Here is a 14,103-nt window from a genome sequence, read left to right as displayed (position 1 = left end):
AAATAACGAAATCTTGACCTACTAGCAACTCTGCTAGGACCCCACACATCAACATGAAGAAGATCAAATAGTCCACAACTGGACGTACTAAGACTCGATGAATAACTACTACGAGTGTGTTTGCCAAGTTGACAAGCTTCACACTGGAACGACTCTGGTAAGGAGAGATGTGGAAGGAGATGACGGAGCTTGGAGACAGATGGATGACCAAGTCTGAGATGCCACTGGAACGAGGAGGACAACGATGTGATCGATGATGCTGCAATACCCACGGGATCCGACAGGAAGTAGATGCCCCCTTTCTCATAGCCTCCACCAATCGTCTTCCCAGTAGGCAAGTCCTGAAATGAACATAAACCAGAGTCAAACGTAACACGACAATGTAAATCATTAACCAATTGTCCGACAGATAACAAATTTGTGGGAAACTTAGGAGCATATAACACATTGGGAATAGTCATAGATTGAGAGATCTTGATATCTCCATATCCCATAATGGGTGACAATCTACCATCTGCAAGTCTCACATGACGTATCTGAGGTAGTGAGTGTAGCACAGTAAACATAGAAGGCGTACTACAAAAGTGCCTCGATGCCCCAGAATCAATAATCCAAGTAGTACCTGTATCATGTGAGATAGTGTCAACAGACATAGCGCTGTCAGTCATAACTGTGGAGGCCGATGGCTGAGTAGATCTGTGTGCTAGAAAGTCCTCATACTCTGACTTATTGATACTCACAGTCATTGTCTCAGACTGAGAAGAAGATAAAGACCCATCTACTACTGATGACGCTGCTTGGGCCGCTCCAATAGAAGACTGTAAAGAGTTCTTCCCTAGCTTTGATGTAACATTTCTGCCTAAGGATGGCGCTGCAGTAGGACGACCATGTTTATCCCAACATCTGTCTTCCAAATGACCTATTTTCCCACAATAAGTGCACTGAAATCTCCCCCGACCTCCTCCTGACCCACGGCCCATGCCTCTTCCCCTGAATAAACCGCGTCCACGTCCTCCTGAAGCTGCTAAGGCAGAGGCATGGATATCACTGGCAGGTGAAGAGAGGGTCACAGCAAGACGACTAAGCCTGTTGTAGGCTTCAGCTAGATCAGGGATTTCTGCTCCAGTCAGCATCTGAGCCTTTGCTACTGCATATTCAGAGGAGAGACCCTGTAGGAATTTCGCAACCATAGACTGTTCACCATGGGTCTTATAACATGTTGGACATGGAGGACGTAATGCTTTAAGTCGCTCAGAGATGGACTTAAGGGAAGCGAAGTACTGAGCAAGACTTTGGTCACCTTGTTGCAGATTAAGTAGTTCCTCCTCTACCTGCAATATTTTGCTAATATTCCTGTCATTCGAGTAAGTCTGTTTCAAGAAATCCCACATTTGCTTAGCCGAGGTGTAGTATGCAATAGTTGATGCAATTTGGGGTTGCACACTATTCATGATCCATGACATGACAATATTATTATCTCCCTTCCATGAACTATATTTTCCACTCTTTTCAACAGGTTCGTTTTCTTCTATAACATGCTCCTTTTGATGTCCAATCACAGACATCATAAACACACGAGACCAAATCTCATAGTTAGATCCATCTAACTTTACAGTAGAACCATACGAAAATGGATTTCCTCCACTTTTAACTTCATGAGAAAAATCAGATTTATTACTTTCAGCCATCATAAATCTGTCCACAAGAGATCAACCACCAATAGCGAGAGAATATATATATATATATATATATATATATATATATATATATATATTTCTATTGAGAAAGAAACTGATCAACAAGAACCGACGTCCCACACGGCAACGTTAGATGCGCAGAAACAATCAACCTGCTGTCCAACTGTTGACAGCAATACCACAACAAAGAAGACTGCAATCTGAAGACAGAAAAACGCTGCTACCAGCAAGCCCACAACTGAAAACGAATCCCCACTGTTTGTATTGTTTGCGCTGACCAACGACTTATCTATTTATGCATCTAACGCTGTTGTACCACAGTTTATCCTTCACAGATCATGAATAATGACAGCAAATAAAACAATCAACATAAACTTGCCATAGACGTCATAGATAGCAGTCCTCCACTTGGCTGCGTTGATCATATAACATATCAAACCATAGGCGATTAATCAGCGCAGACTCCCACACAGCTGCAATACTATATATACTTCTGAAAAATCCACGGCTGGAGTCTATTCACGCATCTGTCCTAACGTGAATAGACTCCTCCACACTGTTCCGTTGCTGGAAAACAGCAACTAGAACAGGCGAGAGATGAAGGAGAAAGAAGACGGAGGAAGTAGAAGAGATCAAGCCTGAAAGGAGACGGAGGATCGCCGATGGTGTGCGTCACGTCCGCGCGCTGGCTGTGTGCTTCAAGTCTCCAGTCACGTCCGTAGCTCTGATACCATGTTGCAGCGGAGAAGAAGAGAGTGAGAGAGAGAAGCTGCCGTGAGATTGAACCTTGAGAACCTTTCCTTACGATAACCCTCATCTCTCTTATAAAAGAGATTAGGGTAAAAAGGGATTTACAAAATAACTCAATGGAAAATAAGAAAAATATTAAAGAGATCTTATAACTCTTTAATATTACAAAGAACCTCCTAAAACATAAAACTTTTCTTGTTTAACACATATTATCAAAGAAATAGTTAAAACTTGGTAGCCTAAAGTACTTGGAATGCTTAAAAAAAACAAAACTTTATTGAACATGATATATTCATTTATTAGTCATAAAAGGACTTCAAATGTTTAGTTTCGGTGGTAGGAATAAGCTGTCTGCAAAAAACTTGAAAGCCCTATGTTTTACATGAAGTCAGCCTTAAGGGTAAAAGTGGGTTCTGTGCAGAAAACCATGTAAAATACCTTATGACACTTGACTTTCAGCTTAAGGGGGATTTATGTAAGATTGGACAAAAGAAGAGACTTTTTGTGCTTTTAAGGCGTAACATAAGAATAAGATATATGTGTTGCAATGTGATGTAAGATATGTGGGTGTATCATATGTGATACCCAATACAAGATAGCTACACCATTACACTGCTGAAGGTAGTTCAAAGGGTGTACTGTATTGGTCTCACTTATACTTACAATATGTGTCTTATGATACAAAAAAATGCGTATAAAATAGAAAAAGAGAAATTATTTTGATAGATTCATGATATTTATTTTCTGGCAACCTATTGAAATCTGAGATGTTCCAGAATTCAGATATTACAGTTCGAAGCATTTTGTCAATAAAGCATAATATTGTCATCAAGATTTATGACTTGTTTATCAGAACCTTAAAATTAAAACTACCTCTGCTGATTTTTCAATCTTTTGGCGTATGTTATTATGATATTCCTTTAGTTACCTTACTGGTGCACTATGTGAATGTGCTTCCTTCTTCTGGCGTTTTCCTGGTGAAACATATTCCAAAAATATAGTAGATACTTTTTTGGCTGAAACTTTCCCCATAAAGCCTGCATGAATTTTGGCAGCCTGTTCTGTGAAAGAACAGCAGACCAATGTGGCGTTTAATGATTTTTCATGTTGTGTTCATCTCAAGATTCGGTTCTGTTTAGACAATAATATGCTTTTACTTATTTGTCAATATATACAACGGGCTTTCTCTGCCTGTCGTAGGTCTCTATGTAGCACCGGAAGTATACAAAGGCGAAATTTTTGATAGAAGTGCTGATGCATTCTCATTTGGTCTCATTCTCTATGAGGTTTGTTTATGAGTATCTTTTTTAAGAATTTTATTTTTATGGTTAAAGAGAAATTTTCAGTGGGAACAAACAGGCCCATTACATTTTGATAGAGGCCAATAAATAGGAGAAAAGTTCATGGATGAAGTTCATATCATAGGTGTTCTTTTCCTAAGGTCTGCAAATATTATGCAAAAAGTCACCTGTAAGATGTATTCAGGAATCAATAGACTCAGATGTTCATTTCTTCTTTTCCATTCTTGTTGTGATCAGGTAATCAGATTTCTTGACCTTAGTTTCTGTGACATTTGTGTTACATAGCCTTCAATATTAATAAGTTGCAATGTTTGAATTGTAAGATGAGTCAAGAAATTCTTCCCAGTCCTTCCGGGTACCTTCTGAAATGATATTGGCTCTAGTCAGCGGTATGATCTTTCCTTGTCGATCATTGACTGAATTTGATTTTATTTTAATTTGGCTGTTTAGATGTTGGAAGGAGTGCCTGCATTTCACCCGAAGTCTTCAGAAGAAGCTCTAAAAATGATTGCTTTAGAAGGAAAGCGGCCCGCTTTCAAAGTGAAGTCAAAGAACCTTCCAGCAGATCTCAGAGAGTAAGATCTTATCTCCTAGTTCCTCAGAAGTAACATCTCAAAATGAGGAAATAAAATATAAAATCACGTGATGAACTTCAGGAATAGAAACAGTTGCAAGAATAGGCACTGAATGGAGGAAATAGAAATGAGACTTGACTTCTGTTGTCAAATTATATGTATCTACTTGTAACAGATTATATACATACATACTTACGTATGTATATACATACATATATGCACACATACAAGCATACATGCACTGACACACACACACACACACACACACACACACACACACATATATATACTCTAAAGTCTTGTATTTTTTTTTCTTGTGCATCTTTTGGTCTTTTTTTTTTCTGCTTTGCCATTAGGTCAAGTTTAGTGTTTGACCTTGAATAGGGCTACCTCCAACAGCTAGAAAATATAAGTACTTAAACAGTATAGAATAAGGAGTTCGGTCACTTGTCTGAGAAACCCATGGGTCCCTGTTTTTGGCATATAAGGCTGTGTGTATAAGGCTGTTGTTAACCGGTAGAAATCATGCTTTATGAATTGAAGTTAGGGCTTGGCTTAACCCTATTTTTAAGAGTACGTGAGTTATATTGTCTTTGGCTTTTATCTCATCTACAATAGGTATTGGTGGTCTGATGACTACCACACAGGTTCTTCAAAAAGGTGGCCACACCTTAGTTGTTGCAACTCGGGTATAGGTATGGCTGCGGCTTAGATGTCGCTTGGGTGCAACAAGAAACAAATGGTTTTTTTATTAGATCATTAATTAAGGCATAAATCATAATTTATATTTCATAAATTGTAAATGCTACGTTTCTTGTTTGTGAACAATATTATTGCTAGTTTCATTGTTTGTTGACAATTATATATATAAATAGCCCGTCATTTCAGTTTCATTGTTGCGAACATACTCCCAAGTGGGTATATCTCCTTGCTGCACCTGCATCCAACACCTGTGTAACATAGCTAGCACTTGTTCTATCAAAAGGTGGCTTTGCTAATTATGTAATATTTATAGATAAGTATACCAAATATTGTTAGATATACTTCGGAGCATAAACTTGAAGGTTCCGTATTTTTTAAAAATTATCATATGTTAATAAAAAAACAATTTTAATGGAAATTTAGAAATACTTAGAACCAATGTTGTAAAAGGCATATTGTAAGCCGTACCGGTCAGGCCAATAGATATACCGTATCATAAAGTATCGTAATGTGTCGTATGTGTATCGTAAATTTATTTTTTATTCAAAAAAATAGAAAAAATGGAGAAAAATCAGACAAATCAAGAAAAATAAAAATTATGTTTTTTTAATGAAAAATCATGATATACATAAAATGGCAGGCTTATTATAGGTATGAAGTTACTTCACAAACATTAATAAATAATAAGTGGTCTTAATATCATATAACAACACAACATGAACTAAGACATCAAGAAACATAATCTATAAGATGATCTACATAATAACTCATAAGTAAGTCATAAGATCCATAACCACATCAAAAACCAGGTTTTACATACAATATACATCACATCACAAGACAACATTGTTCAATGTTAATGAAAATAACAAATGAAAACAGCTTCATTCATAATCTTTATAATCTCATTCTCATTTTCATCTTTCGTAGAAGATATAAACCCTCTTTATCTAAACAAGAATCAATCATCCATGCATAAATCTGCCTTCAAATTGATGATTTCATGGTGAAACTGATTATTCCTTTTGAAAATTGTCACAATCTTCCCTTTCTTCAACTATTATATATGTTTAGAAATGAAGAGGGAGGCAAGTTTTAAAAATGAGTTTGAAAAAAGTGGTTGTAACCCCATGTTTTTCAAAATAGACATGTATTGTGCGATATGAAGTGTATCACCCTGTATCGTATGATACAGGCTGTGTATCGCATGATACATGCAATACACATACTATACACCACCTGTTTGCGATAGAGGTGGTGTATCGTTTCGTAAATCTAAAACAATACGGCCCCGTATCGTACGATACATACAACACTGTTTAGAACTAGTGAGAGAGACTATTTTGGTGACAACAAAGGAAATCATCTCCAATGGATGAGCAATGAGAGAGGCGAAGCATTTCGCCAGCAAAAGAGAGAGAGAGAGACATTTGGCAAGAAGGGTTTCGTGGGAACAATGTTGTTAATATGATGAGACGAAGTAAACCTAGCAAGCTTGTGAAGCAAGGAAAAGCCAAACAAAGTGTAAGAAAGCATAAGTTTCAAGAGAGAAAATGTCAAGTATATATATCCACAAAAATAATGAGAAAAGTGAAAAAAAAAAGCAAAAGAACATGTAAGTAAAGCAAAAGTTGTGGGTAATCGCCAAACCAACCTGTCTTAATAATACTTTCTACGTGAAAAAGAAAAAGAAATTTTTGTGGGGTAATCCCTAAATCAGCATGTTTTAAACAATACCTTTTATGCGTAGTTCAAAATGCACATTCACAAAATCAAGTTGAACATAACTCAAACAGATAGGGCCAAAGAAATACCTTCTATGTGTAAAAAAAACCTCTAGTGATCAATTTATCCCCTAAAAATATCTTCTACATATCATTTCTCTGCAAAATCAATATAAAATAGACCAAATCATGCATAATATATAATATAACATTCACAAATACATAATGAAACTAGAAATCCAAGACAACTCGAATGTTTCTCAATCATCCATAGACAATAAAATAAGGAGAGCTAACCATAAAAAAGTAATTCAAGTATAATGATCTCCTTAATACAAATATATTTTAAACTTTTAACAAAATTCAAATGTTTTCAATTTTCTTTATTGTTGTCCTCGTCAGGTGTGAACAAAGGATCTTCATTTGAATAATTTATATATGCATTAAATTCATCTTCTTCTTTTATTTCTTCATCATCTGCGCTCTCATTTTTTTATCTCCTACTTTGATTTTACCTTCATTTAGAAATGTCAATAAAATTAATGTATTTAGTAACCAATCAACAGAATTTATTTACCTTTATTTAAAAAATTACAAGTCTTTTACATACCTTTGTCATTGTGCACCCTTATGGAAGATGAATCCTTCTTACGCTTATTCGTAGATTCAAGTAAATCTTCGATTAGAGCAATATTGACATCAATTATATTGAATGTCAAGTCCAACTAATAGTCATCCAAAGGAGGAGGTAAAATATGATTTTTTTTTCTACGATCCATTCATCATTTGAATCGATATTCTCAATATAGAAAGGGCCCTCAACCAACTTCCTTCTTTTATGTCTTTTGTTTGACTTTATGTTATACATTACAAAAACTAAAACATTGAGTTTCTTTTGCTTAAGACGATATTTTATTTTGTATGCACCTATTAATTAATTGTGCATGTTGTAAATAATAAACATATACATTTAAGAAAGAATATAAACGAATACTACGATCCATTCATCATTTGAATCGATATTCTCAATATACAAAGGGCCCTCAACCAAATATTGGATCATTCTTCTCCATTGGGCGCATTTCTTTATATGCATTCTAGAAGCCCAGCTTTCACTTTCTTATCATTGTTATTATCATCAGCATAAAAAAGTGTGAGTTCGAAAGTACCCTACATGATATGAAGTTGCAAACAATGATGCATTTTATTGTCCCACATGTTACAATGATTTCCTAATTTTTCTCATACTTTTTTATATCATTGTCTACGTTGAAGGCAATTTCTTCTTTTGCTTTTCTCATGTGATGATATAAAAACTATGTAGTTGGGTTCTCATTTGAATAAGCTACTCGCAATACCTTTAATAGAGGTAATGTAACTTTTATGCATATATGAAACAACTTTCCAAAATTTGTGTCTTCAGTATCAATCTGTGCTACCTTTTTGCTGTTTGTATTTTTATGATAATAATCATTCTTTTAGAACTGTTGAGACAAACACATTTCTCATTGTTTTTTGTTCGCTTTAATACTTTGTAATTTGTAGAGTAAGATAAGAAGTTGCAAATTGAGTAACGGCAGGTCATTGAAGTTCTTTATTTTTTGTAAATTTTCTCATCAAACTCAATACCAGTGCATGTCCATATATAAATGCAGTTATCATCTTGGTTTTGTCTATTGTTTGCTTGTTTACATGTATCTTGTAGATGTCTTCAAGTATCAAATCTAGATAATGTTATTGCACAAGATGTCTAAAAATATGTTGAAGACCTTTAATTTTCTTTTAACTTTATCGTAGTTTTATAGTTTATAACATTATTTGTAATTATTTGAACTACATTTTGGTCACTAACTTCTTTATTTACTTCTATGAATAACTTTATTAAATTTTCAGATGTATTTTTCATGCCATTAAGTTTACAAGACTTGGTCTTCAACATTTTTGGATAGCTTGTACAATACATTGTTTAAACTTGATACTTGAAGACATCAGCAAGCTATGTGTGCATAAGCACATAATAGACAAAGAGAAGATGATAACTATACTTATATATGGACATGCATGGGTGTTGAGTTTGATGAGAAAAGTTACAGATAATAAACTTTTATGATCTACTATTACTGGATTACAACCTTTTTATCTTACCCTACAAATTATCAAAGCAAATGAAAGAGTAGTAGAAAATATGATTATGTTTCTAGAGATCCAAAAGAGTGATCATTATCACAAAAATGCAAATGGTAAAGAGATAACATAGATTACTATTAAGGACTGCAGTTGTTGGAAAGCAATTTCTTATATGCTTAAAGGCACATTACCTCTACTGAAGGCTTTGAGAGTAACTGATTGAAATGGAGATCCAACTATGAGGTTTTTATATTATCACATGTGAAAGACAAAATAAAAAATTGCTTTCAGCATAGACAATAATGCAAAAAAGTTTGAAAAAATTTGAGAAATCATTGAGAATAGGTGGGACGATCAAATATGTCGTTGTCTACATTTTACAGGCTACCTTCACACTTTTTTTTATGATGATGATATTAACAAAGATAAGAAAATAAATGTTGTATTTCTAGATTGCTTGGAATGAATGGTGCCCAATATAGAAGAGCGATGCAACATTTTAGATGCATATGAAAATGTAGTTGGCTACTTTTAGAAACCTGAAGCAATTTGAACCACAAGGGACAACAACTTAGAATATTTCAAATTTGTCTTTAGCTTTTTTATTTATTTTTACGCTTGAATCAAATGAGCTCTCTAAATTATATTTCTTTTTCACTTTTTTTGGCCAATTGATAAGTGGAATACATTTATTATTGAGACCAAAGAAGTGATGAACTTTTTAATGAGAAGTCTCAACCTTAAATGAAGTGCATCAGGATGAAGATATAATTGGAGTATATTTCTTTTAGTAATTATTATATGTTTAATGTTTATACTTTTTTCTTAATTGTAGATGTTTACTATTTACAACTTACACAATTATTTGATAGGTTCTTACCAAAATGAGAAATTGCTTTGAGCAAATAAAACTCAATTCTTTAGTTTTTGTTATGTATAATATGAAGTTGAATAAAAGACATAAGAAAAATGATGGTTGAGGATCCTTTGTATATTAACATTACTGATTCAGATGATGAATGAATAATATAAAAAGAACTTGTCTTACATCTTTCTTCTTTAGATGATTTTTGGCTAGAGTTAGTATTCAATATACATGATGTCAATATTGTTCCACTTGAAGATTTACTTGGGTTGATGAAGAAGCATGAGAAGGAATCATCTTCTATAAGGGTGCAAGATGATAAAATGTATGTAAAAGATTTGTAATTTTAAAAATAAAGGTAAGTAAAATTTTGTTGATTGTTTACTGAATATATTAATTTTTGCATGTTTCTAAATGAATGTAAAAGAATAGTAGGAGATAAAAAATGAGAGTGATAAAACAAAAGAAGGAGATGAATTTTCCCCTTTATGATGATTCAAATGAATATCATTTGTCTACTTTTGATGAGGACGGCAACAATGAGAACGTTTGAATTTTGTTGAAACCTAACTTGTATTAAGAAAATAATTGTACTTCAACTGCTTTTTTATGGTTATTTCTTCTTATTCTATTCAGAAACATCTGATTTGTTGATATTATTATTTGGTTTTTCAGTTTTGATTGTTCATTTTTTAATGTTAAATTGTATGTGTAGGAGTTAACCTATTATGTATTGATTTTGTAGATAAACTTTTATAGAAAATATTTATAGGTGATAAATTGATTTCACTAGCGGTTTTTGCGCATAAAAGGTATTGCTTCGGCCAGTATATGTTTGATTTATGTTCAATCTGATTTTGAGAATGTAGATGTTTTGTATTGTTTAGAACAGATCAGTTTGGGACGTGATTTAAGACTTTAGGTTAGGTGGTAAAGCAAATATAGACATATAATTGAAACTACTAAAACTATACTTGTGTGTAAAACTATCTTTAAAACAATTTTGGTTTGAATTAGCTCTTATACCCATCTATCTAATTAATTGATTTCTTTCAAAGCTTTAAATAATATATAATAGTCTAAACATATGAAAATGAAAGTGACTATGACAGATGTAAACCTCATTATGTTAATGTAAATTAATTTTCTTATTTGTATTTGAATTGTCATCTAAACATTATGATAGTCTTGGTGATAATGTGTTAGGAAATCAGGATCTTCTCAAGCTCTTTCAACAAGGCACAACAACCCAATCTTCAAAACAGAAGGGTGGATACAAATATACAAATCTATACTTTACAACGAAAATCAACTCAGTAATGTGAGAAACAATACATCAAAGCTCCATAGCTTTGCTGATACAACAGCTCACAGAAGGCACCAAGGCCCAACACCTTGTTGTCAATGCAGCAATCGAGTCAGCAGAAAATTCATAAAGTTTCTATTATTTTTTTACATTTTTCTAATTTTTTCATATTCCCGAGAAAAACCTGAGAAAGATATTTGTGAATGCTTGCAATAGTGTCTTTATGATGTCAAGTGAAATTTGACACAAGTATCCTTTTATGCTTCTGAGTAATACCTTTTGTCTTTGAGGATGAGGAGCTTGTAAAATTGAATTACCAAAGCCATAAAAATTGTGCTTGTGATTATCTTCTTGGTTCTGCCAACTAAATCCATCATCAATTTCGTTAGCAATGCTGAAGTGCATTCTTTATTATTGGTCTTTCATGTTGGCAAGTATCTCCACATATCAGTCAACTAGATCTGGCTTGATGTTAACAATTATGCGATTTGTTTCTTTTGTACAGGCTAATTGAGGAGTGTTGGGATCCTAAGCCTTTGGCTAGACCAACATTTTCTGAAATTATAGTTCGACTTGATAAGATATGTGCATACTGCGCCAAGCAGGGTTGGTGGAAAGAAACATTTAAGTTGCCTTGGTATGTAACCTTGTATTCGGACTAATTTTGATAATGATGCTGTATTCCTGATTTGTGCATTATGTAACAAAATTTGCATTAGTAAACTAATAAAGCTTTTCTGAATCAGAAAGCAATCGTAATTTCCAAATTACATGAAGAATTCCCTGTCTCTTTTCATACTCTTGTACAGCATATATACATATACAAAACACATGTACTTTCTTGGTAGGGATTTGACATGTCAGGTCTTGGACCTCTTGGTTCTGCTGCGTAAGTATTAGAAAGAAAATAAAAACAATTGAAGAAACTTGCTTATATTTAGTGTATCATCTGTATATACACGGAAACACATTGTGCTTCATGTGTTTATGTATGTATATTGCAGATATATAGGTGTGCATGTATGTCTACGCGTGTGTAGGTACACAAATATATATATATCTAGCACAGACTAACAAGTAATAACAAACATTTATGGCACATGCATACATCACAAATATAATTATCAGGTTCTTTATTGCAAGGCTTTTCTTGGGTATTAAACTGAAAAATTGTTTTTTGCAGGAAAATGTGGGGAAGTCAGTAAGTTAAAAAATCTAGAGAAGTAATAGAAAACTTATCAATTTTCTACAAATTTGAATTTTTCTTACAATGTTTTTGTAAAAATTCAATTAATTATTAAAATATCATGACTATCAATGTTCATCTCCATTCCTTGTGTGGGCTATCTTCCAATGGTTTGATCTACATTTCTGAAATTTGGTTAACAAATTGACCATTGTTTTTTTGTTTTTGATGCAGGAAATGATTTGATCGCAGAGTCACTTCCCCAGTAAATATGGTGAATTTATCCAAGTGATCTGGTGTAGCTTAAAGTTATCTTTATCATTTGCGTCTGTTCAAAACGATTCTTAAGTTGCATGCTTGTTTCACTTATGAGCTTGTGAAATAAATTTTTTATAGACAATAAAATCCTCAGAGCTTCTCTATCGATTTGTGTCTAATCACTGTGAATACACCATAATTTCACTTGTATGCAGTTTATATGGATTTCAATTCCTGCAACATTATGTCATTGGCTACGGTTTATTGTAATCTTTAGCCACCTTAAACGTTGATCTACTTCCGCCTGATCCTTTTTCTTTTTCTAATCTTCAGTAATCCTTGGCTTTCATGAAATTGGAGCCGTATGTTAGGTACATCGTAATCAGTTTATTTTCTTGATTTTGCTGTTGCTGCAGGCAGAATGCGACTTCTCCTGCAGTTTAACTGTACACCATGTTTCAAGGCCTTCAGGCTTGTTATTCACTATGTGGACTAAAATCCTTGAATTTTTTATTACATTGTTTTTGCCTTGTCAATCTGCTCTACAACTCTATTAATTCCATTGATGTTGTTTTGACCCTGCATTGTCTTTCTAGGGACCATCAGTTGGAAATGGTCCATTAAAGGAATTTGTTCAGCAAGCCAAGTTCTTTTAAAGAAAAATGCTGCAGGAAGCCTTGTCGGTGCATTCAGATATTGAAAATGACTGCCTGCCAAGGGAACCATGATGCAAGAACTTGAGTGTAGTTTTGTCCCATCTTCCGCTAGTATTCCCCACCAGAGTCTAACACCTTTCTGGACTTTCTTTGGCTTGAGCAAAGATTATTTGTCGTGCACCCGATACACCAAGCAGCATCTCGTACCATCGTACGGCACAGCTCATCATCAATTGGATGATCTTATTTATAGGCCATTTGTATTTACCCCAACTTATAATGCCTCCATCTCCTCCTGAGCAGCCCATTCTATTTAAGTGGCCTTACCTACTTGTGTAGGTATGAGGCATAAGAAAACATGTAAAGTTGATGTTGCAGTTGATGAAAACAGCCCGAGTATTGTAAACATGATTTCACCGGCAATTGGAATTGGTAGCCGTCTCCTGTGCAAATTATACCAGTTCTTGAGACCAACTTAATTATCGGGGACTTGATCGTCATCTTACACCCTGTTTGGATGAAAGGAAATGAAAGGGATTGAACAATCAATCATTTGTTTGATTGATTAACTAAAAAGAAGGGAAAAGAAAGGAAAATAAAAAATGTGTTTGGTTGCAAAGGAAGTGAAAAGAAAGGAAAGAAATGGAAAGGATGCTCTAATGTAAATTCAATCCCTTTAAAATTAGAGGGATTGAGAGGGAAAAGAAAAGACTATCATTTCTACCATGTATACTCTTGATGTTGCATGGCTCTTTCTCTTCCTCCTCGCTGCTGGTCAATACATCGACGGGTATCGAGTTTGTCTCTCTCTTCCTTCCTACCACTGCTCGAGACTTGCATGTTTATCTTCCCTGTTCAGACCATACTGACCATCGCTGGAGTCACCATCGCCACCGTTGGACAGTGAGTTGTCACTATTCATTGTGTTTCTTGTACACCTTTAGAATTAAATATTA

The 14,103-nt window shown here is 34.1% G+C and overlaps 1 protein-coding gene across 3 annotated transcripts in view; it reads left to right on the top strand.

Moving 5' to 3' along the window:
* The window catches only part of LOC116251200 (integrin-linked protein kinase 1-like), a 34,119-nt gene extending 21,358 nt beyond the window's left edge, over positions 1 to 12,761 (top strand). The window contains exons 9-12 of one of the 3 annotated variants that reach the window (XM_031625320.2): positions 3,648 to 3,733; positions 4,199 to 4,323; positions 11,553 to 11,684; positions 12,468 to 12,761. In XM_031625320.2, the coding sequence (XP_031481180.1) occupies positions 3,648 to 3,733; positions 4,199 to 4,323; positions 11,553 to 11,684; positions 12,468 to 12,474 (350 nt within the window). In that variant the 3' untranslated portion in view covers positions 12,475 to 12,761. Of the gene's footprint in view, positions 1 to 3,647; positions 3,734 to 4,198; positions 4,324 to 11,552; positions 11,725 to 12,467 lie in introns of those variants that run through there. The other 2 variants (XM_031625318.2, XM_031625321.2) reach the window with 2 other exon arrangements.
* The last annotated feature ends 1,342 nt before the right edge of the window (positions 12,762 to 14,103 follow it).

The sequence above is a fragment of the Nymphaea colorata genome, chromosome 3, assembly GCF_008831285.2.
Source record: "Nymphaea colorata isolate Beijing-Zhang1983 chromosome 3, ASM883128v2, whole genome shotgun sequence".
NCBI lineage: Eukaryota > Viridiplantae > Streptophyta > Magnoliopsida > Nymphaeales > Nymphaeaceae > Nymphaea > Nymphaea colorata.
This window is presented reverse-complemented; position numbering and strand designations above follow the sequence as displayed.